At 43.3% G+C, this 27,654-nt stretch overlaps 1 protein-coding gene across 2 annotated transcripts; it reads left to right on the top strand.

Annotated features, from left to right (window-relative positions):
* The first annotated feature begins 1,352 nt into the window (after positions 1 to 1,352).
* On the top strand, positions 1,353 to 27,530 carry fam120c (family with sequence similarity 120 member C). Of its 2 annotated transcripts, none has more exons than XM_080016054.1 (17): positions 1,353 to 2,069; positions 5,144 to 5,390; positions 5,866 to 5,948; positions 6,915 to 7,043; positions 7,135 to 7,237; positions 8,747 to 8,820; positions 9,125 to 9,399; positions 9,851 to 10,013; positions 10,102 to 10,185; positions 10,527 to 10,698; positions 11,295 to 11,544; positions 17,183 to 17,297; positions 18,162 to 18,371; positions 20,661 to 20,904; positions 21,203 to 21,338; positions 21,502 to 21,562; positions 21,776 to 27,530. In XM_080016054.1, the coding sequence occupies exons 1-17, from the start codon at positions 1,542 to 1,544 to the stop codon at positions 22,031 to 22,033; spliced, it is 3,132 nt and encodes a 1,043-aa protein (XP_079872180.1). In that variant the 5' UTR covers positions 1,353 to 1,541; the 3' UTR covers positions 22,034 to 27,530. The 2 variants fall into 2 exon arrangements, with proteins under 2 accessions (XP_079872180.1, XP_079872179.1); XM_080016053.1 differs by having other exon boundaries at positions 21,499 to 21,562.
* Positions 27,531 to 27,654: the final 124 nt, after the last annotated feature.

Raw genomic sequence — 27,654 nt, 5'->3', positions numbered from 1 at the left:
ACGCTGCTCTACCTGTTACACCTGGGTTGGCTGCAAACATCTTGCGCTGTCGTCTCATTTGCATCTTAATAATAATAATAATAATAATAATAATAATAATAATAATAATCTCCCTGCGTACCATATAAGCCCTTGCAAGCCAGAGAATGTGAATGAATAGGTCCCACACAGAGAACGATACGTTCGAGGAAACAGTTTGCACTTCATCGTGCACGGACCAAGGAAGACAAAAAAAAAACCCCAAAAACCGCCGCTGAACTCGCACGACATGTTGTTCGTGCGGGATTATTACTTAAGGACCGCGGTGACTCCGACTCCCCCCCACCCCCCACCCCCCTCAAACCAGACCCTTTCAGCCATCGCTGGTAGCTGTAGTCTTTTAGCGCTCCCCCGCGGAGTCGCCGCGCGGGTTTTGGACCACGTTTCCCAGAGTGCGCCGCGGCCGCGTCCGCCTGCCTCCACTCCCTTCGCCTTCCCTCCCACTCTCGTCGGTCCGCGAGGAAGTCGCAAGATGGCTGACGTCGCTTGGAAGTATGTTCCCCTCCGCAACATGAAGCCGTGAGCGTGGACGAAAGCGAGGGAGGCACCATCGGGCTTTTTGTTTTTGTTTTATTTTAGTTACTTTTCTTTTTATTTCTCCGGACATTCATCTCATTCCGCGTCGTGTCCGCCCCCGGGACTAATCTCCGCGAGTTGACGCGTCAATCACGCCGGGACCCTGCCAGCCGCTAACGCTAGCTAGCCGGAGTTAGCACACACTACAGCTAGCGCCGTCTAGCCTCGGTTAGCAAATGCTACGGCTAGCCAGCCCGCTACTTTGGGTTTTATTTTCTGTTCTCCCACACGCACGCTAACAAGCCGCAGCCACGCATCCGATGAAATTACACTGTTCAGTTCGCGCAACAGCCACTTCTAGGTATCTCAAGCTGACATCGTGAAAAGACCAGATTTGACTCGCGGTGGGATTTGACATGTCGGCGAGCTCTCCATCCAGTTTTTTTTTTTTTTTTTTTTTTTTTTCCGGGCGCTAACTAGTGCGCAGTAGTCCATCTCATGTGCGAAGCCGTGAGGCGTCGTCGTTTCCAGGGGGGGGTTTGCGCGAAACGCCGTCTCTTCTCACGCCGTCGATCCCCGCTCGACAGTTGCATTTCTCCGCCCGTTATCTAAATACAAAGTTATGGGGCTCGGCAATCTGTAAACTTTTTCGAGCTGCAGCCAGACCGGCCTTGCTGGCACAACACCAAAAAAAAACAACCCAGTAGGTATGGACTGAGCTTCACGCCGCTTGGTTTGGGCTTCTGGGATACATTGCTCTATTATAATTCCTCCAAAGCTGTGCACGGTCGGTCAGATCGGACCTGACCGGACTTAAAGTAGTTTCGCAGGGTTAACCAGACTCCTCCAGTCAGTCACCCACCGGAGAGCAGCCAGCTTGCCAGTGCACGGCTAGCTGTCTCGCCCCACATCACACCACCAACACGGCGTACAGAACGCACCCCGAGCCCGCTCCGGGCCAGACGCACCGGCTCAACAACACCGTCATGGGGGTGCAGGGCTTCCAGGAGTACCTGGAGAAGCGCTGCCCCGGGGCAGCGGTCCCGGTGGATCTCTTAAAGCTCGGCCGCACCGCGGGCCGCCAGCCCCCTCACCACCACCACCACCACCCTCATCATCACCCACACCATCCCGGGCCCATGCCTCCCCCGCCTCTGCCTCCACCCGCCAGGATCCTCATCGACGCGGACTCCGGCCTCCAGCGCCTGTACGGCGGCTACCAGACGGACTGGGTGTGTGGCGGCGAGTGGAACGCCATGCTGGGCTACCTGGCCGCCCTGTCACAGGCGTGCCTCTACCAGGGCGGCCTGGAGCTCGTCGTGGTGTTCAACGGCACCCTGGGCAAGGAGCGCTGGCCCGAGTGGGCGCGGCGGGCCCAGGGCCAGCGGCAGACGGCACAGCTCATCGTGAACCACGTCGGCAGCAAGGCCACCCCGCCCCCCAGGGCCTGGTTCCTGCCCCCGGCCTGCCTCAGCCACTGCGTCCGCCTGGCCATGTTCCGCTTCCGAGTGCGGGTAAGTCCACGCCTAATACAAGTTGTAATCTGTTCACATTTAGATTAGAATCCTGTTGATTTTGTGTTGTTTTACATCCTGGTACAAACAATAATTATGCAGTGAGAGTAGTTGATACAGAGCTTCATTTTTGTATTGCTAAATTTTAGGTTAATTGTATATAGACACCCCCCCCCCCAAAAAAAGTTTATTTTAGGTGTATGGAATATTGCCAAACTTTCTAGTTTTTAGTCACATTTTAGTTTTATTGTTAATTGCCAAATGTCTACATTTTTTATTTATTTTTAGCTTTATTCATATTGCCATATTTTTGTTTTTATATCCTTATTACTTATTATTATTAATAATAATAATATTATTATTATTATTATTGCCTTTTGTATTGATGTGCTTCTATCTATCTAGCTATCTATCTATCTATCTTATGTGCAATTACAGCTGATTGTTGACCAATGAAACTCATTGCCCTGGATTGTTTTGCAGACACATTGATGCAATGACAATATTAGTCGCAAACTCAAAATGTACTTGAAAGCTGTGGGGCAGCATTATCTGTGTGTCGGTCAGATGAACACTGCATCTAGAGATCCCCCGATCCAGCTCATGTTTCTGTTCTCGATTAATTTATTTGCACTTGGATACTGAGAGGAGGAAAGATGTTGTTACAAGGATAGCTATTTGCTCACTGGGTTCCTCTTTTTGAAAGGGTAGACGTATGTGTATTGTGGAGGATGCCCTAGCATATATATTACATAACATGAACTCAATGAACCTTTAAAATTGTTGATAATTGCCTAGTAGTTGGACTATTTATAGATCCCCGGTGATTGTTGCTGTTCCATTTGTAATGACTTTTTCCTCTCGCATTTCTGTTTGTGACGGTGTTGGTGATAGAAACAATCATATGATTCAGACATTTGTGTCAAAACATTTGTGCATGTGTTAAGGTTTGCGATGAGGGATGACTCACATTTTCTTGACTCTATGAAGACAAACGTTAAAATTATATGTATAATTAACCCCCAGGAAAAATATGCATATGTCCTAAGGTAGCTCAAATAATAGCGGATGAGAAATACCATTTTAATTAGTTTCCTTGATGCCAATCGAAATGGTGCTCAGTCTGTACTCGTCTTTTCATGATCTGTTTTGCACTTTCATTTTTACTTAGGCTTACATTTCCTATGAAAACGCCCTGATAGTAAATCCAAAGTAGAAATCATATTATGTTGAATGAAAAGGCCAATTCTTTGCCTGATTGCATTAATGCTCTTTGATCTACCTGTGATTTTTGATAGCTTTATGTTCACGGATGTTTGCCCTCCTTTTCCTCGTAGTAAGAAGTGGCCCTCATCACATTCCTAAAGTGTCATGAATCTCACTGCTGTGTGAGCTATACCTTTCCTAAATGCCACACTATTTATTTTTACTACTCACTATTTCAGCTATTGTCTGGCATTAGAAATGGTAACTTGAGTACAGCTTGCTCGGTTGTACAAACTCCCATAGATTTTGTGTATTAGAGGGAAGTAAAATATACTAAGCCATTCTTAAAATAATTACCAAAGCACAACTGTTTGTGTTGGAAACAAATTAAAAAGCCTTTGTTTAGTTGTCTTATTTTACTTTTACATTTTTACTGCTCCAATACACATAATAAACAGTGTTTTAGGTCGATCTAAGTCCCTGGTACCCACAAGTTCCTTTCTGATACCTTCTCATCACTCTGCAGTGCTCTTATAGCCTTGTTTGGTCTTTTCTTTGCCCACTGACTTTTGTCATACAATAATTGTCAGTGTCACTTAAACTACTTGCATAAGAATTTGGTCTGGATCCCTCCTTCCACTACTATTCAACTGTTTTTGAATAGGTCATGGGGTGATACAGTAGTGGCATTTAGCCACTTCCCTAAATTACAAAAAATATAAAATTTGCAGTATTACAGAAACTTTTTGCTCAATGGACCAGGACTTAAAGACCTCAGGAAATTCAACAACTATTATCCAACCGTCATTAACTCCTGAGTAGCTTGAGGCCCCAGTGATCAACCACAAGGGTCGACATTTTTTTCATCAGATGAACTGTTCACACTTGTCCAGTCCTTTGCAATGGATGTCAGGACTCAAGGGACATAAATCTTGTTTTATTTTAACACATATTGCTATAACAATATAATTTGCTATATTACCTCAAAATGTAACCTTAAGATCAATACATTTGGAAAAAAAAAATCTCAGATCATTTAGTGGCCTCAATTTCAAAGTGAAAAATGTTTGGTTGATTCTGTTTTTGATTTATCTTCTTAGAAAATCACAGGTTGTTTGTAGAATTGTTACTGTTTATTTTATAAACAAGAAAATCCCTTAACCTGAAGCAAACAATTATATCCTAAACCACTCAAAGACTACATAATACATTGGAAGGTAGAAACGCATGGCGTTATATCTTTCTGACTATTATCGGTTACTACCCATTATTAAATTTGACTTACCTGCTGCCATGTCAGACCTGCTGTTGCAAAAGCCTTTTAGAGCCTATCTTGTCACTTCTTAGTATTTTTCAAGTGTTTGTTTCTCATACCAATAAAAAACTGTTGGCTGTGAAATTGTTATCAGATGCACATAAAAACATCTGTTAATGGAGGGTGTAACTCTCCCAGGGCAGGTGAGATTGCATTCATTTCACATTATAATGTGTTTATTTTCAGAAGGCTCGTCACTATGTTCTAACAAAAAAAAAATCCTGCTATGTATGACTTTATTCTAATATTCTATTCGTTGAATATTGATGCCCATCCATTATATGTAGTTCTAACGCCATCTGTACTATATTGTGGCTGTACAGTGACTGTCCTTTTGCACACTATAAGTCCAATCATTTTAGGCATGAATGGAGTAAGCCTTCCGTCTTTCAAATTGTACTTTCCCTCATTGTGTTGAATTTCATCATTTAAATAGGCTCTAGTGAATGTACACAATATGTACAGTAATTTCATATTGTAATATGAATATTGAATAAAAAAATGTCCATGGAACGGAAAGGTAGCTTTTCATTTCTCTCCCTGTGATCTACAGGTTGTTCAAACTTTGGAGGACCACCACCAGGAGGTGCTGTCCCTCTACAGGGACTTCGGCTTCTCTGGCCTGATTGCTCAGGACTCTGAGTTTGCCCTCTGCAACGTACCCGCCTACTTCTCGTCGCATGCACTCAAACTGAGCTGGAATGGCAAGAACCTGACCACACACCAGTATCTGCTGTCTGAGGCTGCCAGGCAGCTCGGGCTCAAGACACAGCACCTGCCCTGCTTTGCTGCGCTGCTGGGTAGGGAGCGACCCACATTTACGGAACACCTGCTCTCATGCTCCTGCATGTACCTACACACACACACACACACACACACACACACAGTCATTTGCATGCACATTAGGGATGGGATCAGATATTGAGCCAAGGAATTTCACAACATAAAAATGTATGTGTTGTCACTCTGATTACAAGACGGTGCTAGTAAACATCAGTATATTTCCAAATTGCTATAATTCAAGCAGCTAAGCAAGAGTCTATTCATATAGAGGTTCAAAGTGGGAAAACTTTATCCGTATCAAATGGTGTCTTAAATGGATTGTCCCACCCCTAATGCATATATGTAACTAAACAGGAACCATTAATGTTTGTTTTCCTCTGGTTAAAATGCACAAGTCCTGCCTTTGTGGGGTGGTTTGGTTGCTCTTCTTTGGCTGCTTACCGTTCTTTGTTGATACAGCAAACATATGAAAGCGCTTTCTGTGCCCTTTAGGAAACCACATTCTGCCTGACGAGGACCTCGCTGCCTTCCACTGGAGCCTGCTGGGACCAGAACACCCACTCGCTTCCCTCAAGGTATGTACACCCTCCACAACCTGAGACTACTGCACATCACAGCCTTAACTTAGTGCTTCTGGTGCAAATACAGACAATAGAAAACAAACTTTTGTTTTGGGCTAATTGCAAAATTAAAGCCATCTATAATTAAAGTTCTATTATCATAGTCTCTAGAGAGTTTACTTAAAATGTAGATATTGCACTGCAGGATCTCTTGTCTAATGTGGATTGATTTCAGGAAACCTTTCAAGCCTTTTTATTCCTCATTAAATATGAATTAAAGTTGTGCCTAGTCACAACTAAGCATAGGGCTGAATGATTAATCAAATTCAAACAGACATCGCAATGTAATAGAACGCAATTTTCTAATGGCAAAGGCTGCGATAAAAATAAAATATTTTTTTTATGTAACACAATTGCGGCTCTTTAAAGTTTTATTTAAAATTATATAAAACATTTCAAAAATAGTATTTCAATAATTATTTTCTGCGACATTGTCTGCACTATTCAAAACTGAATTTCCCATTAGCCACATCAACCTATGACTGCTTCGGGAGAGAGCGCTTCTATAGAGATCTGTTTCCAGGTTGTGATCAATGGTCTGTTAACTGAGTGATCAATGGCTGATCACGGGGTTTCCACTGGCAATTTTATTATTAGTTATATTATTACCGTATATAATAACCTAGAGCCGCAACTTATCACCAGACTCCCTAACCGCGCTACACCGCCGTGTCCAAATCCTTTATCAACTTCCAACCTACAAGTACCACAACAGCCCCATGCAATTGATAAATAGAAAAAACAACTTCCATTGATCCAAGTTTTTTATTTAAGCCATTACGCTAAATTTGAATGAACGGGAGATACTGCTTTTACTGCCGTGGATGTTGTGTTGGTTGAGTGTGCATTGCACACAATGAGAACCAAGAAGAATTTGTATCGCTAACACACACACATGTCGTAATGGGCGTGTTGTTGCAGGTGCGTGCCCACCAGTTGGTGCTCCCCCCCTGTGAGGTGGTGATCAAGGCCGTGTCGGAGTACGTCTCCTCCATAAAAGACCTGGGAAACCTCGACGCCATCGCCCGAGATGTCTTCAAACAGTCACAGGTACACACACAAGAGGCAGGTGTTGCAAGCATGCACGTCACATCTCAGAACCTTACATTGATCCGCGACCTGCCGTACTTCCTTCCTGCAGTCTCGCATGGAAGACAAGGTGGAGCGATTTAAGAAAGCCGTGGAGTATTTTTCAGCTGCCTCCAAGCCACGCCCGCTCAACATGGGGCCTTCCTCGTTCATTTGTGAGTAACAAAGCCTCGCTTTCTCTTTGGGGATGGGGGGACCTTTTTGGAAACAAATATAAATGCCTGCATCAAATTTATAAAAACATTTATTACAATGGTTGTAATTATGCGTCACGTTTTTGTTTTGTTCATACAAGGGCTCACGATCATGACATTTGTTAATCTATTGACAATGAATATAAAAATTGAATCATTGGGTGGATATTCACTCAATTCACATTAAGTTTATTGCAACAAATTTGGATGGAAACAGATCATTTATAGAAACGAATGATTGGGGGTGCAACGGATCACAAAATTCAAGGTTCGAATCATATCACGGTTTTCGGTCACGGATCGGATCATTTTTCGGATCAGCAAAAAAAGGGGCGGGTGGCGGGACAAATATAACTTGGCTTTCCTTTTATTCCGTAAAACACTTAAAGCAAGGAGCTGTTGCCCATGGACTTAAATGGAAACAACATTCAAGATGTCCAATGTTTAAATTAAATCTTAAAATACATAAAATATTCAATACTCAATTGTTAAATGAAAGTGCAATATGAGGCATGCATGATACCATCGTCCTTTAAACAGGGTAGTGAATGAAAAAATATGATAAGATCCGCCCCCAGTAACTGAATTTAATTTCAGTAACCATTATCGTGTTCAATTTCTCACATTTATAACAAACAAAATTCTATTAAAATCATTTCAGAATTCAGTGAGTTACAGTCGTTTTTGCAGAGAAGTCTGCATCTCAATACACGATTCAATTTGATTTGAACATGTATTATTTTCAGCCCCAACCCTATCAGTCTTGATTTGTAAAGAAAACACTTGTTTTCAATAAGTAACCTTTGAGTCCAGTCACATTAAATCATTATAAATGATGTTATTTTTTGTAGTGGAATAAATATAAACAAAATATTTCATACAATTTTGTTGATAAAAGTAGGAGCTGTAAGTGACAAACTTTTCAACACACCGCGCCAAGTGCGTCTCTTCTCCTCTGTCCTCCATGTCCGTGTCTGCTCTGTACGTCCTTCTCCAATCAGAATTTTTTCCTAATTCTATTTATCAAATCACAGCGTCATGTTCCGTTTAACATTATTATCTTTGATATCACAATTCAAATCATATCCGCAACATCAACTACTCTTATGGAATGAATCACAAGCTGCCCGTCTCTGTTGTGCCCTCTGAAGTGGACAAAACAGGTTATATAACATATTGTAAAAGATATCATATTTTATTGAATCAGAGTGCACTTTTTCTTCTAATTATTAGAAGGCACAAGTTGCGCTCCAGCTGAGCTCCTGCGACTCAGGCTTTGGTTTTTCACTATGTTTGTTAAATTTTGCAATTGATCACCCGGTTCAAATGCGTGCCAAGCCGTGGGGGGGGGCGATCCGTACAGATCACTCCGTTACACCACTATGAATGATAGTACAAAACGATGCTGGTCACCGCAAGTGATTGTGACCAGGTGATTGCTATAGTTCATACCTTCTTTCTCTCTCTTAGTACCCGGGTTTGGACCTAATCCATTTGGTGGACCACCCGGACACATGGGACCGATGCAGCCAGGAAAGAATCAGGTTGGATTATTACTGTCATGGTATTCTGATAGTGATTAATCTCTCTGAAGCATGTGGCTAGGTAGGGTGAACTGTAAGCTGAACCTACGGTGAAGGGTGCCGGCCTGTCGAAAACGTTGGCTAGATGTGAAATGCTGTAGTGCCTCTCCCTGAGACGTCCTCCTCCCCATAACCCCTCCTCTCCTTTCTTTTCACCTCACACACTCTGTCATTCCGCTCCTGCTTGTTTCTTCCTGGCCTCCATCGCTCCTCTGTCCCCCCCCCCCCCCCCGCTCCTCTCCTCTACTCTACTCTCCAACTGCAGTTCCCGCCTCCCCAGATTCCAGGGTTAAAGCCGCCCTATCAAAACGCCCCGTATGGACCTGGCTCCAACCTTCTGTTCCAGAACCCGCCGCCTCCCTTGCAGGACTGCAACGACTCTCTGGCGGGCAAGATGCCCTTCACCGACTGGTCGGCTCCTTATGATTCCACTCAGGGTGGAAACAGATTACCCAATCACCACGCTGGCACCCAGTCTGGCCCCTCCCCCTCTCCTTCCTCGTCCTCCGATGGAGATGAACCCAACGACAGTAACGCAAAGTACGACTCACCAAAAAATACAATCTAGAGTCAAGCCTTCCATAAGCTCATGATGCAACGTGTGGAATTTGGAAATGCTCAGTCAGCCAATAAGAAAATGCGCTCTTTATTGGCCTGTGCTAGTTTTGGAAAAACTTGGTACCATTTGCTGAGCAACCTTTTATAAATACTATTAACTACTACTACTACCTTAACTACTGTTTTGTTCATTTCAATGAACAAAATAAGTAGTTCCACTGCCAAGGTGGAAGCCAACATGACAGCAACAGTTTCTGTTCTTTTAAGAATTTCAGCAGTCAGAATTTTTAATTACAATGACCAATTATTACAGTTGTTGCTACTCATTGTCAGTAAATGTTGCCACAAGTTCACTGAACTCTGCACTTAGTGGAGAGTATTCAGTGACTACACCCCCTTATTTTTCTTTTCTCTTTTTTCTGCGCTCTCTCAGCCATTTGACGGATAAATCCTCCAGATGGGAGGAAACCTCTGGCAGGGGGGGCTCGGCCCCTGGAGACGGTTCTCACGGCAACGGGGGTGGTTCAAACATTCCGTCACTGCTTTCTATGGCAACGAGGAGTCACATGGACATCACCACGCCTCCCCTGCCCCAGGTCAGTGTGATTGCATTCAGTGTATATGAAACCGAGCGGTATCATAATGATTGTGATCCGAAGGTTCAAACCATCGCAATGTTACCAGGTCAGCGCCGAGGTACTCCGCGTGGCAGAACACAGACATCGCAGAGGACTGATGTACCCCCAGATTTATCACATATTGACTAAGGTAAAAAGCTGATTACTGTCTCTGGCTGCTCGTTCTTCAGGTCCACCTGTCACAGCCTCAGAATGTATTGTTAAATTTCCAATGCAGTAGTGTGTTGTTTAATGAAGATGGAAAGTATGAGAAAGACGGCATTTTGTTTTTAGATTGATTGTCTGCTGCATCTCCACTGCCCTTGCATTGCAGAAATACCTCTAAAGTGTCACAGTTTGTTTTCTGACAGCTAGCCTAGTTACCTGTGCTATAAAACCAGAGCTATAGTGAATATATTACTCTCCTCAGAGAGCTCATAAACGTGTTGTAAATCCACGTTCCCATTCTTTACCCCCGTCCTGCCTCCCCAGGGAGAGATGAAGATGCCAGTGTGCATAGAGGACGAGTGTAACTCTGAGCTGCCTCCTGCCTCCCTGCTGTTCCGCGCCGCTCGACAGTATGCCTACGGTGTCCTCTTCAGCCTGGCCGAGACACACCGACGCTTGGAGAGGCTCGCCCTGCGCAAGAGGGGACCCGTGGAAGGTAGCGGAGAGGGCGCTGCTGGGAGATGGAGGGAAATGTTTTAATCCCAAACATAGCTCCCCAGGCATTCACAAAACATTCAGCAGGCTCTTGTGCAAGGCAACTGAACCTCTGTGAATGTTTATTTGGCAGGGGCGGTCTAATAATTCAGTGATTATGAACCGCTCTGGATCAAATCATCAGCTACAGGCCTGAAGATAATAAGCTGAATTCCAAGTGTCAACTTGCTCCAAAAGGCATCTTAAAACACGCTTATCACTCAGTTGAACAAAACGATACCAAGTAGATATATATTTTTGGCACTACTGTCTGCGTTTTTGATCTACAATGCAACCCTTTCAGTCCAAACTCCTAGTATGGGCGGAGCATTTCCCTCTCATCTAGATTGAATATTTCAGGGTGTTGGTGTAAAACTTATGCAACATCACTTTCAATAATTTATAATGTGCATATTAGGAATTTATTTCTACAGACTCATGCAGGCTTTAAAGATGAATATGGAATTTCCTAACTTTACAGTAAAAAATAATTCAAAACATTGTTAAGCTGTATCGTACATACTTTGATGACACATTTTCCTTGCCTGTCTACCCCAGTTCCACCGGTGATAGTGAAAGAGTGGAGTAGCGGCAAGGCCAAGTCTGCGCTGACCCCAGAGCTAGTTCCGGCCATGTGTTTCCGAGAGTGGACTTGTCCCAACCTGCGACGGCTGTGGCTTGGCCGGGCCAGCGAGGACCGATCCAGGAGAACAAGGGCCTTCCTGGCCTGCCTGCGCTCCGACTGCCCTGCCCTGCTCAACCCAGCACAGGTGCCTCAGCACCTGCTGCTCATGTGCTGCGTGCTCAGGTACGGTCCTCATCAAACTACATGAAATAACTTCATTTTAATATTTCCTGATATCCTGTCATCTCTGATAGCAATTATCATATGTGTTAGGGCTGCACTATATTGTAAAAAAACTGACATATTTTTTCTTTTCTGCAATATATATTGCAATATGAAAAAAATTAGGGCTGTCAATTGATTAAAATATTTAATCGCATGATTGTCCATAGTTAATCGCGATTATTCAATCACACATTTCAAAATGTGGCTTAAAGGGATATTTTTCAAGTGTTTAATATCAACATCACTTATCAACATTGGAGTGGACAAATATGCTTGCTTTATGCAAATGTATGTTTATTGGAAATCAGTTAACAACCCAAAACAATGACAAATATTATCCAGAAACCCTGGCTTTTTCCTATTTGCATGGTGGCAGAAACCCTTGTTTATTCAAGGGAACAGCTGTTCTCACTCCGAACAATGGGGCACCCCAGCAATGTTTACCCCATACGGCAGGAACGTCCCTGTCCGCTCTCACAGTCGTAACTACCAATCAATCCACATTAGTATGTTGCCGGTCAGCCAAGTTTCTGTTAAACAATAATCTACACTCCCTGTTGATCTTCTGGTGCCTCACCAGGGCAGCCAGCTCATTGGTCTTGTTGGCCGGCGAGTTTAGGTTCCCCATCACTTCTGTCGGAATATTGGGTTTGTGCCTCCACTGCTTTGCCTTTAGCTCAGCGCCAGCTCTGCAGCCCCAATAACTGGGCCTCAGCACCAAGCGCAGAGGAGGGGGACTCGCACTCTTCATTATTATCAGGTGTTGAAACCCAGGGCATTGAACTGTTAAGGTGACTATCTGCTGGCGGTGAGATTCCAACCATATTACATTCCCAGGGAGACAGCGCCATTTTAACTACAGGTCAGGCAAAAAAACAGAAAGTGCGTTAATGCGTCAAAATCATTTGCCGTTAAAACAAATTTGCGTACCGTGTTATCGCAACTCTTAACAGCCCTATAAACAATACAATTTTCACCAGATTACTTGAATAGCTGTATTTGGGAAGAATTTGTCATACCCCTTTCCCACTGCACCAAAAACCCAGTAACACCTGCTAACATCTGGCATTTGTCATCAGTGGGAAAGGAAAAACACGGGTTTCAGTCCCTGGTCAAATGACCCTGCAATAGACAGGTTTTTATCTGCTCTGGCTCTGATATAAACAGGACACCCGGTACTTTTGGCCCCTTTACCTGCGCGATGCGAAGCACATTGAAGTTCCGGGTGTTGGCGTATAAATAGACAGGAATATCCGTGTATCATTCGATCATTTCACATCCCATTTAGAATCCAAAATCAAACCAAAAGTTATTGACTTCTTTCCCTTATGGGGGACCATGAAATGTTTTCACCGTGAGGATCACTCCGTGGGGAGCACGGAGAAGAACCCCCACGCTCTCCGCCGGGCTCCGAGTCACTCCAGCACCACCCCAAGCCGGTCTTTACCCGGGTTTAGAAAACCCAGGTAAACCTGCTGATTTTGGTGTCAAAACGGTATCATTCTATAATGATTGGGGTGATTTTGTAGGGGAGTGCATCTCCATAACTAATACAAATAATATCTTTATTCTTGGCACATTTAGGCTATAATCAGTAAACTGTCAACTGTCAAAGGAAGGGTTCTTTTTCCCTTAATTTATAAAAATAAATATCACGCTTTATTATAAGGAATAATCAACAAAAACAATTACAAATCAAACTATTTTAATAAATCATGGAATAATATTAGTAAAGGAAAAATAAAAATGTAGTTAGTTCAAACCATCCATTTGCTGTGGTCAGCCATGGTCCAGGCTATAAACAGAAGTGTGTGTGTGTGTGTGTGCTCCCGATACTGTTTCTATCGCTATGTCGCAAATCAGCAGCAGAAGCTTTACGGTGCTTTATGTTATCTGCTCATGGGAGCGATGTAAACAAATATGGGTGACCATGTCGCTTCAGGACACTTATTGGATGTATTTTTCCAACATTTTCCTGTCTGCATAAGTTGAGCCAGTCGGGGTGCGGACTGAAATTCGCAAAAGTTGGGAACCGAATAAGCAGAATCTCAATGCCCGTGTCTTATCGAATCCATGGTTCTTGGAAATTTGGAAAAGAACCCTAAAATCAATGTAAATTATGCAGACCTGCCAACCTGCACGCATTTCGTGTACCAACTACGCAATTCTTAGTCAAATAATGGAGGTGCTAAATGCCAGCTGAAACTACGTAAAAGAAAATGTATATACATATATAATTGTAATTTAGTGATGGAAATCAATCAGTACATACCAATGCTGTACATTCTTTGGGTATTTAACATCCCACGGATTGGACCAGGTGCTACGACCTGTGGTTCCGTAAGCCCTCCCCCTCCCCTCTACGCTGTGCACTGAGCAGTACTTTATTATCCACCGAGGTGTAACGCTGCATTGTGAGGTGAAGTGGGAGAGTTATTATTATAAAGCACAAAAATGTGAGCGTAATGTTAACATATAAAAATCAAATTTATTTTTTTCTGTGAAATTTACAGCCCAAGCCTGTGCTCATGTACTGAACTGTAAAAATGCTGCGATACTCAAACCCAATATCAACGTAACGTAATGTAATGTAGTTGACGCTCAAAAAAGAGAGCGAAAGAAAAAAATGTCAGCTGTTTGGAGGTACTTCAAGGTACATAAAGAAGATTAGATAAATTATTTATTTATCGCCTGACAATATTACAAAATTGTTCAGACTGCGTTTTTATCACTGTCAAAGCCGAGCTCTGATCGTGATCAGAAGTGTGACTCTTTTTTGAGACTTGGTTCTTGGCGAGTCACTCAGTAAAATGACTTGTTGGATTTGATTAATTTGGTTTAATGCACCGTGAGCGAAGGAGGACTTCTAGTGAACAGGAGTGAAGATAAAAACAACTCATTTTATTTGTTTATTTTTTTGTAATGATTGCAATTTATTTGCAAAGTACCATATCAATATAATATAAATGGATATTTGGACTTAAAGTGAAAGAGACTTTCATTTGAAGTTTGAACATTTCCATGTTAGTTAACTCAGTGAGAGTTACAGGTTGAATTATACTGAAACTTGATAATTTTATTGGAACTCATTGACAGTTTCATTTTTCTATTATTGTTCCACGGTGAGTAATGAACAATAATAAAAAGTGTCCAAATCTGCAATCTCACTGTTGTGGTAACTGAAAATTGCAGTGGTAGTCTGTATGTGCAGCTGTCCAATCACGTAAGCATGATCAGATGACGGGATGTATTTGTCATTGATGTACAGCAGATTGGCAATCGGAATCTGCAGGTCAGACTGAAAAAAATAAAAAATAAAAAAATCTGAAATAGGAATCGGCCAAGAAAATGGCAATCGGTCTTCTAGTTGGTAAACATGTTCGATAACTTTATGAGATGATGCTTATCAAGGCGTATATCCTAATGATACGAATGTGTACGCTGTATATAGTTAGCTGTAGTATCTTGCATACAATGTGATTAGCCTCGTTACAAGACGACTACAGTGTGAATAACTGATGGAGTCATTAAGCTGCAGTGACTCAAACACAACGGAGACTCCCTGTTACACTGTTGTGGTACTCAAAATATTTTCCCCAGGTTGGCAGGTCGGAATTATGTTAAATCAGACAGACTTCTCTTGAAGATTACTCATGGAAAATGAGAACTGTGCTAGTTTTCCTTTTTTATCAAGCAGCAAAAAAGCTGTAGCGTGACGTGTTCGAGTTAATTTGGCTTACTTGACATCAGCATGTCGTGCCATGTGACTACTGCGCATGCGCACTTCGCGATGACGATGCTGAGATATCATGCAGCCCAAACATGTGTACTGTAGAAACCATGTGCAAATGTAATACTTCTTTACTCATTCTCCATAATACTATGTTGTGTGTGTTTATCACACTTGAGTGTTATTTAGTAGAGGAATCCCATCAAACAGTAGGCTTAAGAGTGAGTGAGCACTGCCACCAAAAAATGTTCACCAAACCACTAAACCTGACAGGGAGTCCATCCATCTTTGATTCAATAGGCCAGAGTTTTGCAAGTATGTACCACCAGTGGAGGAAGTGACGTCTCACATCAGGACAAAAAGATCAATAAGATATGAAACTAACAAACCAACGGTTGACTGTAGCGGTCTGGAACATATTGACTGTATGTTTCTCTCCCCACACGGGTTCTCTCCTGTTTCCGTGATGCTACGCCTCAGATCCCTAACGTTGCTCGATTAAACAATATCTGGCAACGGTATTAGGTAGTCATTCCCACATTGGCCTCCTTTACGAAAAAGTTGCGTATGGAGTCTGTTATTAGATGACTGTTATGGATATGGTATGCAATGGTTTAGGGTTGGTATGTTATTTCCAGTGTAGATTTGATGGTTTGGACAATCTCTCTGCTACAGACATACAATCTGAATGGGTTTGTTTTTTTTCTTGGCTCTCAGAGACCATGCAGTGCTTTGCTTCCCGTCTCCCCTTCCCTTCGCTGTAATGAGGTCCCACAGCCCCCGTCCCCGGATGCAATAACCCTAACCCGATGTTATTAAATCAGTGTGATCATTTTCAACCTCTCCTACTCTCTGCCTCCGGAGAAGGAACATTCTCCACCCGTTCCACCTCTCCCTGTCCGGTGCAGTCGGCGGGCAAGCAAAGTGCTTGTGCCCAATGTCTCCGCATCGCACCCCTATCTCTAAAATACACGTCCACTGTATGGGTGGCATTTTTTTTAGATGAAAAAGAATAAAATGTAAACAGAAAAAGACCTGTCTCCATAGAGACTGGACGTGCTTCAGTTTCTCCTCTTTGCAGCTGAGCGCCACGGTTCGGATCAGACACGCCATCTTGCCGAAAGTTTTTATTTTTATTTATTTTTTCCCCTCTTCCCTGAAAACAAATAATTTTAGACATATTTGTACAAAACAAATATTTGTTTAAAAAAAAACACAATTTGTGCTTCATTTGGATTCGGTTCCACCCCTACTTTACGGCAGTGTTACTGCTTCCATTCATGGTACATCCATTCAGCCATACATTTTTTCCAGAAATTATACTAGATGGAGAGTGAGGAAATGTACGGAACGACTTTTACGGAATATCAATACGGGCTCCCTTTCCCACATGACGCCAATACGGAACATTGCCAGTGGATTTATGGCTTGCAGTGCAAGTGTGAAAGGGGCTTTAGACTCTTAGCGTTAAAGAGCACCAATTTGAAAAAATTAAAAATCAATTTTCAGTCGCCACTCGGGGCCACAAGCGCCTTGGCTAAAAGATACAAGGTGCAAGTTTTATTTAATGCAGACACATCTCATTTCAGGTGCCTCACCCACCCCAGAACTAATTTTGGTGGCAAATGGGAAATGAGAGTATATTTTCTATTGGTTGTAGATGCACTCTGAACAGCAGTGCTTTTCTCTGGTATTCTGTTAAAGAAAGAATGATCATACAAAAAGCAGTGAGAGTAGTACACGGGTTTAAAATAAATAAATAAAATAAAATAAATACATAAATAAATAATAAAAAATATGCTTCAATTAAATTCCCATTCACTTCTCGTTAAATTTTCTGAATCCATTCCTTACCCTCACTCCCAGGTATATGATGCAGTGGCCTGGCGGTCGGATCCTCCAGAGACACGAGCTCGACGCCTTCTTGGCCCAGGCCGTTTCCAACCAGCTCTATGAACCTGACCAACTACAAGAGCTCAAGGTAGAAGCATGCGTGTGCAAATCCCGACATGTAATGTGTGGAGAAAAAAAAAAAAGGTCCCCCGAGCCTGTTTTGTAAATTAGGCTTATTCTGAGAGTCAAACTCCTCCAGCGGCATTGCAGTAGCCTCAACTATAAATTATTTTCAACGTATGTCTGTTTGGAGAGTACGATCTTTTGTGTGAATTTTCATGGTCAAGGAATTAACAGGACACATTGCGTCAAGGTGGTTTTTCCATTGACATCCAATTTCATTCACGACAAGGTTGCTATGGTTATAAAAGCCTGTAAATCTATATATAGAGATACTGCATATATCCATGGAGAGTGTTGTTCAGTATGAAACCTGACTGCTCGCTGAGTTTTCTCTCTCGCACATTCAGCAAAACTGCCGCTCTGCGCTACAAACTGCTGACACAAAGCTATAATTGTAGGATAATGTTGACGTTATGACTCATTCTAAGAGCCTTACAAGAGAGCTTTGCGTGACAAAAGACTTTGAGTTAAATTAATTGTATACCTGCAGTAGTAAAATTGGCTAAATGTTTAAATGCAAAGCAATTGTGAACAAATATCGGTATTTTTGCTCTATTGATGAATTACAAACTAAGATTTTCACTTGTTGCTGAATTGAAACTTGCTGTTCATTTCTTAACTATGTGCATGCCATAGATTATGAAGGAGGACATGTGTAGAAACTCTTTCAGGTTATATATCTGACGATTCATAACAAGAGGCTGCAGCCTCTTGTTATGCATCCTAGAACAATTTTGAACAACATTGCATCCTCAATGTTTTCTATGCTTTTACCCTGGTCTTGTTACATATTGCTCATGTCTGATATATGTGTGTGTTCTGTGTCTAGGTGGAGAAGGTGGATGCCCGTGGGGTGCAGCTGGCCTCACTCTTCATGGCCGGCGTCGACACTGCACTGTTTGTCAATGATGTGTGTGGCCAGCCGTTGCCATGGGAACACTGCTGCCCGTGGGGCTTCTTTGATGGCAAACTGTTCCAGAGCAAACTGGCCCGAGCTGCTCGCGACCGGGCCGCCCTGCTGGACATGTGCGAGGGGCAGGTATGGCTGTGTTAAAGGTGTAAATGTAAAGTTGTAATGTTGTAAATGAAGGGAAACAGCCACCCCCACATCTTTCATTGGCGAGGTTGGTAGCGTAGCATAGAGTTTATATCCCCTCCCTGGCTGTGCCGGTTCACTTTACGTTGCTCTCCCATGCCATTCACAGCCATCTACATTTAGTGAATTGTAACAAATATTTGTTGTCCAGTTACATTTTTTCAGTAGGACTCTCCTACGGTTACTTTATAAAAAAAAAAATAATAATAATCACATTACAGCTGTGCGGTTGCAGTTATTCTATGCAAAAATTCTGTATTAGGGATTGTAATTTAGAATATTTTTTCTGACCAATCGCAGACCCTTGTTAACCGATCTTTAACCGTTATCCGACAATATTAAAATATTAGCGTCAGCAACGTCCTCACCCGAGGCTACGCCGTTTACTAAATTAAATCCTCCAAAATAGTTGTATAATTTTAAATAAGTTCATTAAATCAGTGTGATTCTCCTCAACCGAGTGTTATACGTCACACAAGAGGCCGATGCTGTTGTGTTGTCAAAGACAGCACACTTCAGAGATGGCTGCATGGAGGAGAATTGTCGTCTTTGTTTTAGAGGGATCGTGTGTTGTTTAAGCATACCCAAAACGTGCGTATTTATGGGAAGGGTCGGTTATTTTACACATTTAAAAAAAAAAACATTAACAACGGACAATTATGACTTTTTCTTTTTCTTCTGTGTCGGTTACAGTCAATTACCGTCAATCGTCGGATTATGAAATCACCGGCCCACCTCTATTATGCAGTCAAAATAACAGTTAAACGGTTAATTATTAACATCCCTATTCTGTTTACAATTGTGATTCCTGTCATGGAGATAACAAAAGTTATATAATGTATAATTTTGCCCCGTGACCTAGAATCAAATAGTTTGTTCCTTCTTTCAGAGCACACACATTAGCTGAGGGAGAAGACACTTTATGCACTTTCCTCCTTGTTGTTTTTTTATATTTGACAAGTTAATATTGTTGTTGCTTCACCATATCTTAATATAAGACACGTGACAGAACAGGAAGTCAAATGAAAGCTACCATGCTGTTTGATTAATGGGTGGTTCTCTGCCCCAAATCTTCACACTTGGGCAGTGTGTGTTTTATCGGATTGGATGTGTTATGTGTGTGGCCCACATATGTTATGATGACGTGGTATTTTTTGCCTTTGGGATGTTGTATGCAGCACCACACTGTCAACTCCCACAGCGCCGTGTACAGCAGCTTGTCACAATCCGCAGAGACTACATCGGAGGCAGGCACCTGAGGGAAGTGTTTCTATCTGGCCACCTCTTGCAATTTGAAACCATTTCAAATGATTCCCGACCCTAATCTCATTGGGGTTTAGCTCTGGATTTTTGACTTGGACATTCCAAACAACGTAAACCTATTTGCATCATTGTCTTGCGGCGTCACCCGACCGGGCTTCAGCAACACTGACATTTTTTTCGTCGAGAGAGCAACTTGCAGATCCGTGCATGTTGCTCTCGGGATCTTTGTGATTTCCTCGCCCATTTTATGCCTTTGTTTTTAGAGGAGTTTTGGCAGGAAAGTCTTTCCTGGGAAGTTTCACTTCTGTCAAACTTTTTACATTTGATCATGCTGTGGCTTGGTGGAGACATGGGGCCTTGGGAATGGCATTGTAACCCTTTACCGACTATTGAATCAATTCCTCAAATGAGGATTTATTTATTTATTTCGTTTTTGTCTGATGTCATTCTTAAAATAACTTTATAACTTTAACTTTCCCACTGGACCAAAAACCCAGGTTTCAGTCCAGGGTCAAACGGCTCTGCCATAGACATGGGTTTTAATTGGCTCCACCTCCCATCGGCTCTGATGTAAACAGGACACCCGGGTCGACCCACTAAGTTTGGCCCCTTCGCCAAATCTGCATCAATCGCCTGTTTTAGCGGGTTTAAAAAAACTTGGGTAAACCCCCCAAAAAAGTTTGGGGTGAAATCGGTATTGTACTGATAACTGGTTGTATTCTTGACCATTGGATTTGCATTTAAGTTGTAGATATTGTGTAATATACATTGATACTCTGTAATACTCTGTTTGATTATGGTCGCAATCAATTCCTCCTTTTTTTGGCTGAGCCCTCTGGGCCCACCAGTCGTCCAGGCTGATATCGCAACTCTTTGCCGTGTGTCTCCTTCACATTCTCGCGTCAGCGTGCTGATTGGACAGGTCGCGCTGTGCCCGCTAAACTCTGGCCCTCCCTGTGTGTCCTGCAGGAGGAGCTGGTGTCCCGCGTGGAGAAGATGCGTCAGGCCATCCTTGAGGGCATCAACTTGTCTCGCCCTCCTCCGCCTCCTCCTCCCCTTCCACCTCCCGCCTTTTTGCCCCCCGCCATGGTTCCTCCCTTCTACCCCATACCGCCTCTCTACCCACCTCGCCCCATGGGCAACATGCCCCCGCACCAACACCTCCACCACCCTCACCACCACCCCGCACAGCACAGGCCCAGAGCCTTCCCAGGTACATGGACACACCCTGATGATGGTTTCCTACAAAGTTGAATGTTTTTAATTTGATGTTTATGGATCCCACTGCAAGTAAATAGCGCAGGATATTCCCAGTTCATATAAACCTTATATGTGTTCATGTTTTGGACAACGGAACATTTCAGTCTCCCGAACGACTGTTTTTCCCACGGGGTTCAGGTTAATGAGGTTGTACTGCGTTCTTGTTTTATAATGTCGGTTTTATTGATTTAAAATTGCTCTATTGTTATACTCAAAAATCCCCTTTTTCCCCTCTGTAATCTTGACTTCAGGTATTCAGTCCATCCCCCCTCAAGGTGGGAAGTTGGAAATAGCCGGCATGGTTGTTGGCCAGTGGGCTGGGAACAAACCAATCCGTGGGAGAGGGGGGTTCAACATGCAGGTGGTGTCAGTAGGAGTGGGGAAAGGGTAAATAGATTGGTTTTATTTCTGTCATTTAAATGGTTCCTGGGGGGCTGTTACACCTACAGCCGCTTAAATCGTAGGTGCAGAACATGGCACACACTTGGTGGTGATGCTGTCAGAGTTCTGTTTGTCCTCCATGTCTGAATGTGTCTCTCCATGCCAGCAGGGGTAAGGAGATTTCATCGAAATTAAGGGGAGGGAAAAAGACCACTGCCACCAGAACACAGGTAACCGCAATTGGACCTTGCCTTTTTTTTTCTTTTTTAACTAACACCTTCGTAGCCATGTTTTCTACTATTCAAGTTCTTCTTGACTCAAAAAGTCAAGTAATTTTTACTTATTTGTGTTCCTCATCCTTGGCTTTCCACCCCCGTGACACACGGCGACCACTTCCCTTCCCTCTCTTCTTCCCTCCCATTCTGCACGTTTACCCCGCCCAGATGTCTTCACCCCCCCCATCCAGCAGTCCCCCAAAGCCCTCAGAGGAGGCAGGCTCTACCACAGAAGTCGCAACTCAGCAGCTGAACGGCAGCTCGCCGGCCTCTGCCATTGGCCAGCCCTTGGACCTGGCCCCCCTGGCCCAGCCAATCCCGTGTGCCTTAGCCAGCAGAGACAACCAATCAGAGGGGGTGGAAGTGGAGGCCCCCTGTTGCCTTGACAACTGCCCGTCAGACGGAGCGCTACAGAAGGAAGAGTGACAGCGTCCTCCCGGGATGCACTGCTCTGGAAGAGTGATCTGTGTTCGACTGCCTTTCCCTGTTTTGTAGCCCCAAATGTTAGCTGCCTGTTTAGGCACACGGACCAGGAAGTGAAGGGTGGAGGGTTTCCCCAAAAAGCCCCTCCTTCCTCCTCGACTGCTCTATGTGATAGGTCAGAGCAGTTAGCTGCCCCTTTTTAGTTTCTCATGTGGTTTTACATTATTTTATAACAATAGAGGTTATCTCCATGGATCTGTCTGCCACCTCCCCTTCTTCCCCCCAAAAAAGTCCTCCAATGCCCCCTTCCCATTCTGAGTAGAATGAGCTTTAAAATACCTGCCTGCCCCTTTAAAATACGGTTTGAATCTTAATCGAGCCCTCTCTGTACCAGGGCTTTTCCATGTTATTTTATTTTATCTTTAGTAACCCCACATTTTGACTGCACACTCAAGCTTTTGTCACGATAGTGACATACTGGATGTGGTTTTGACAGCTGCAGCATCTAGGCTTGTTGGGTTTCTAGATGCTTCTATAGTTTATTACCAGCCATCTCGTGTAAGATGCATCTTACTTGAGTGTAGAGTCTGACTCTGGACCTGGAGCCAAGAAGTGAGGAAAATATTTTTAGTGGAACAAACCAATGTGCTGTTTCATCTGCAGTGCCCCCCCCTCCAAGCCCCCCACCCCACCTCACCCCCCGTACTCTGCAGGTCACCCTGTCACCCTGTCGCTGTTTGCCACACTCCAGAATACACAGACAGCTAGCATGCCCGCTAGCTACGACGCCCTTTATAGATTTATTTGCTTTCTTACTGAAGCACTTCTGCACCAAAATATTATTGGCGTGCAAACTTTACCTTGACCTATGTAGCATAGCCTAGCGCTTAGCTGTGCAGAGAGACCCCATGAATTTATGCACCTTAAGCCCTAAAGTATGCAAGGTCTTACCCTTTCCCCCTTAAAAAAAAAGTATATTACTCTATCGTCCCCACCCTTTGCCCTAATGGAAAAAAAAAAAGTTTTGATTGTATATCACAACAGAGAGCACTTATTGTTGTATTTTATTGTAACGAATAAGAACAACCCTGTCATACACAAGACTTCACAGTCTTCGGCGGGTGTCCCCTTGCGCCTGATTAAATCATTATTAGCCGTAGAACTACATTTAAAGGTAGAGATCTATTTGAGAGACGTCAGAATGTGAACAGAGTGGTTTCAAATGAAGGAGCACTTTGTTTTAAAAAAAGATAAGAAGAAAAAACGCAAAACCACACTGGACAGTCCTCTACCAGTTGAAAGAAATATATATATATATATATATATATATATATATATATTTATATATATATATATAGATGTGTGTGTGTGTGTGTGTGTGTGTGTGTGTGTGTGTGTGGGGGGAAAAAAACAACCTAAGGCACCTTCTGGAGTAAAGGCCAAAAAGATAAGTATGCTGCCCAAACGGAGATGAATAGTGAGAGTTTGGTGAAACGCCAGCTCATTTAACACAAGAACCTGTAATCCACCACGACTCCCTATTCTCAGCATGCAGAGCTCGTATGGATTAAGTTTCGTACGACCAAGACCCAAACTATATTTCGGCAGGGCCAGCCCAGCGAGCTGGCCGTTAACGGGGGAGCGGCGTAGCAGCAATTACCTCCCAGTCTCGCCCTACCCGCCAGTGTCGATTGACCAATTGCCGTCGAAATGACGGCTCAACACAGCCATCGGCTGCGACGTCGCTTAATAGCAGCCGGCAGGACTCCCCGCGGCCGACGAGGCTCCGCCCCTCCAGGGAGGGCAGCCCGCGGTGCGCCAGCGGGACGTTTGACGCAGGAGACCGAGGCCACGTGGCTTCTGTTGCTCCACCCTAATCTGAGACTTCTAGGATGCTGAGATATTTTTACCAGGCCACTTGATCACAGAGGATGAGATGTGTTCACCAAAGTAAGTTTGATTTGGCAAAATATTGTTTGTAGCGCAGTTGGAAATAAAATTAAAAAAAAAATGCAGCAGATTGAGAGATGCAGATGATAACGATACTCGTTTTTTGTTTTTTTTCCCCCATATCTGAGAAATAATAAAACAAACTCATGACAAGAAAGGCAAGTCAACAAGAAGCACCTTATTTTCTTACTACGTTGATGACTTACGCTCTATCTATTGTGCGCCACAAATTGGATGTCGGGGAAAACAAAACTTAAAAAAAAAAAAAAAAAAAAAACGCGCTCATGACATTCTGAAGGAAGAGACACACCCTGACTATGCGTCAATGTAGTCACGTCAGACATCCCCTCCTCTGCTTCCAGCTCCACCATTACAGTGAAACGCTGTCCGATGACACCTACCCCACCCCCCCACCTCCCCCCGTCAGCAGAGGCCTCGCCGCTGTTTCTTACACCGACACCAAACGAAATCAAAGGTTTCAACTCTTAGCTGTAATCGGTAGGGATTAGGCGTACGATGAAGAGTGTTGTAGGTGTTATTATTATTATTTTTTTAGGTTAAGAGTAGGCAACAGTGTCGGACTACGCCGGATTTAATCCGAGGAAACAAAGACCAGGCTAGAAAATATAGCACCGCTGGCCGAAATACTAAGTCTAGATTTGCTAGGAGTCCTACTTAACCGCTTTCAACTTTTGACATTAGTACGAGTACATGTGTCGCAACAGCACGTTGTTAGGAGATGGGATTCCTCAGTGGCGACCGAGAGCGTTACCTGGTTGACTATTCCCTTCTCGCTCTATGCTCGCCAGATGACACGATTACCAACGCACGCATACATACACACACACACACACACGTGCACATATGTGCACAAACACATTCAGTTCGCATTTGTTACCAGCGACATACTCTGCTTTTGTGCTGAAGTGATTTTGTGCAGTTTCAGTTCCCAGTGGAGTGGTTGTCAGTTCATCAGAGATCAATTGGTAACACATCCTACTGAACTCTTCAAAAAAAAAAAAATTAAAAAAATACATACATATATATATCACACATTGGAGCTTGGATGACAGAAAATAACAGACACGACGACGATAATCTACACACACACACACGCACACACACATACACGTACATACACGTACACACACATACACACGCGCAACCCAAGACATACTCCTACATAGACGCAGATACATAGATGTTATACCCTAAGTTACACACTAGCTAGTATGGATAAAATAATTGAACTCAATACATGACTTAGTGTCCCTCTTTTGTCCTTGTCTTCTAGGTTTTTTTTTTGTTTTTTTTGTTCTTTTTGTTTTTTTAGCTATTTGGTCAGTGATTTTTATGCTTGTTATCCTAACCTGCTCCATGACACTTTTCTCTCTCTCTCTCGCTCTCTCTCTCTCACTCTCTCTCACTCTCTCTCTCCCTCTTGCTCTCACTCTCTGTCTCACTCTCGCTCTCGGTCTCTCTCTCTCTGTCCCTTTCTCTCTGTCTCTCTCTTTGTCTATCCTTCACAGTTCAACGACAGACAAAACACATGCTCAGACCGGACATTTCAATTCACAGTTACTGTTCCGGTTCAATATTTAAGTGCAGTCACACTCAAACGCACACACAGGTAACCCTATCCGACTATACTTTTTCAGTTCCATTTCACTCCTATCTCCTTTTTATTTATTTTATTTTTACCTGTCCTTTAGCCTTGGACCATTTTTATTGGCCGTTTTCTCTCTTTGGGCTGCCCCGCCCTTTAATCAACCCCACTAACAGTAAAGGTTATATTAACATTGATAATCAGTTTCTATATGTATCTAGCCAGAGTCTGAAAAAAAAAGTGGAAAAAAATCAAAACGTTTTATTCAATTGTGCAAATGTGTTTTCTTACTATTTTTAATGTTATTACATCTAATCTAATCCTTCTACCATTGCTTCAGTTAGTACTGAAATACGCTTAGCCAACCTAGAGATTTGAACTGTAATGATTGCAATTTTCCTTACCTGTATTTTATATGGCATCTTTAGACCACTTCACCGTTATTATGTACGTACGTAAGTAAGTATTGCCCGTTTGAATTGAAAATTGTTGTCTGCACTATGTTTGATTTTCATATTGTCCCTGATAGCGATTTCATGGTCGACTCATTATCAATCAAAGCTGAGCTCTGCGCCCTTGCACAAAGCAGCTAAACATCTCATCTGAACACCTGAGAACCAAAGTACACATAGCATCCCCCTCCCATACCCCCCCGTACCCCCAAAACACCCTCTCGATCCCGACACCGACGGTAATGCCCCAGAGTAAATATTTTAGGGGCGTGGTTCAAGCCCTGCTGGTGATGCCAGAGGCAGCCTTTGGGGAAGAGCGTGTGTCTGTGATGCCCGTCTCCCCCCGCCCGCACTGCCCTCATTGGTACGATCTTGAATGAATGACTCAAGGTTGTGTGAACCACTGCACAAGCTAACACCAGATCAGAATCTTAACACATGCCGTGTGTGGACACTCCACAAACTTATCCTCCAATATGCCATGCCCCCCGAACTCCCCCCGCCCCCCCGTGCTTTTCACGCGTCGTTCGAAACGTTAAACTCGCACTCTCGGCTATGAAAGCGCAGCCTGCTCACGGCGCTGAGAATGCACGCCGCTTCTTCTCGCTTTGAACCCTATTCGATGGTCTCACAAAGCGGGGCACCCTGAGCCCCCCGAAATGAAATGGAGGAAATCGAATAGCGGAAGATTTTCATCTCCCATCTGCGTTTCTTTTTAACATCAAGACAATTCTATTTTCCTGTCGGGGCAACCTCGAGGTTTAGAGAGCCCCAGAGGTTTTAAAAAGGAGAGAAGGAAAAAAAAGTACTGCTTCCTGAGAATGTTGGCAGAACCAAATTCGCCCCAAAACGAAATGTATAATGGTGTATTTAAAAAGACAATCTTTCCTCATACAGAACATGGAATGAAATTGTCAGAAGTGTGTTGTAACTGTTGTTATTTTATGCAGTGTCGTCACACATTTCCTTTTGAGTGAAGCTACCTATGCTGTCTGTCTCCCTAGACTGCCCCCCACCCCACCCCACAGCCCGCCGCCCCCCCCCAGGTCCAGTCTAACCCCACCCTGGTCTGTTTATGCCCCACGTTGGCCTCAACTTGATCATTGTGAGCCATTTATTGTAACGCTGGCCCATCATGCCCTCAGCAATGAGTACCGATGCATGTGCAGCGAAAAGGGTTTAAAAGAAAAAAAAAAAAATTATTCATATTATAGAATTATTATCATCATTATTGCTGTTATGATTATGGTTGGTATAATTTGTCATCATTGTTAGCATTATGGAAGCACCAGACTGTAGAGAGACAAGAAGAAGGAAAGCTTTTTTTTTTTATTTTATTTTTTTTTATTTTATTATTATTCGTCTGGCTGTCGGTGGTCTGATCTCACAGAGGGAGGGGAGGATTGGCTCAGAAAGAGACAAAGATGGCAGTCATGTTTGTACCGGTTGGGAAATGACTTACAGTGCTGAAATAAAATTTATTCTTTTAGTAAAAAAATAATCCTGTCTCCTGTTTTTATTCCCCCCCCCCCCCCCCCCCCCACCCCTCTTTATTTTGGGCAAATGACGGAAATGGGAGATTATACAATCAAATCAAAATGATAAAAACGTTTTGT

This window comes from Zeus faber (assembly GCF_960531495.2).
Source record: "Zeus faber genome assembly, chromosome: 15".
NCBI lineage: Eukaryota > Metazoa > Chordata > Actinopteri > Zeiformes > Zeidae > Zeus > Zeus faber.
Note: the sequence above shows the minus strand (reverse complement) of the source record. Positions and strands in the feature narration are given on the sequence as shown.

Bases quoted from the DNA above. Each gene is read 5' to 3' on its own strand.
- fam120c (XM_080016053.1), top strand. From the start codon at position 1,542: ATGGGGGTGCAGGGCTTCCAGGAGTACCTGGAGAAGCGCTGCCCCGGG. The intron at 8,821-9,124 runs GTTGGATTATTA...CTCCAACTGCAG, and splicing joins TGCAGCCAGGAAAGAATCAG to TTCCCGCCTCCCCAGATTCC. The intron at 10,186-10,526 runs GTAAAAAGCTGA...CTGCCTCCCCAG, and splicing joins TTTATCACATATTGACTAAG to GGAGAGATGAAGATGCCAGT.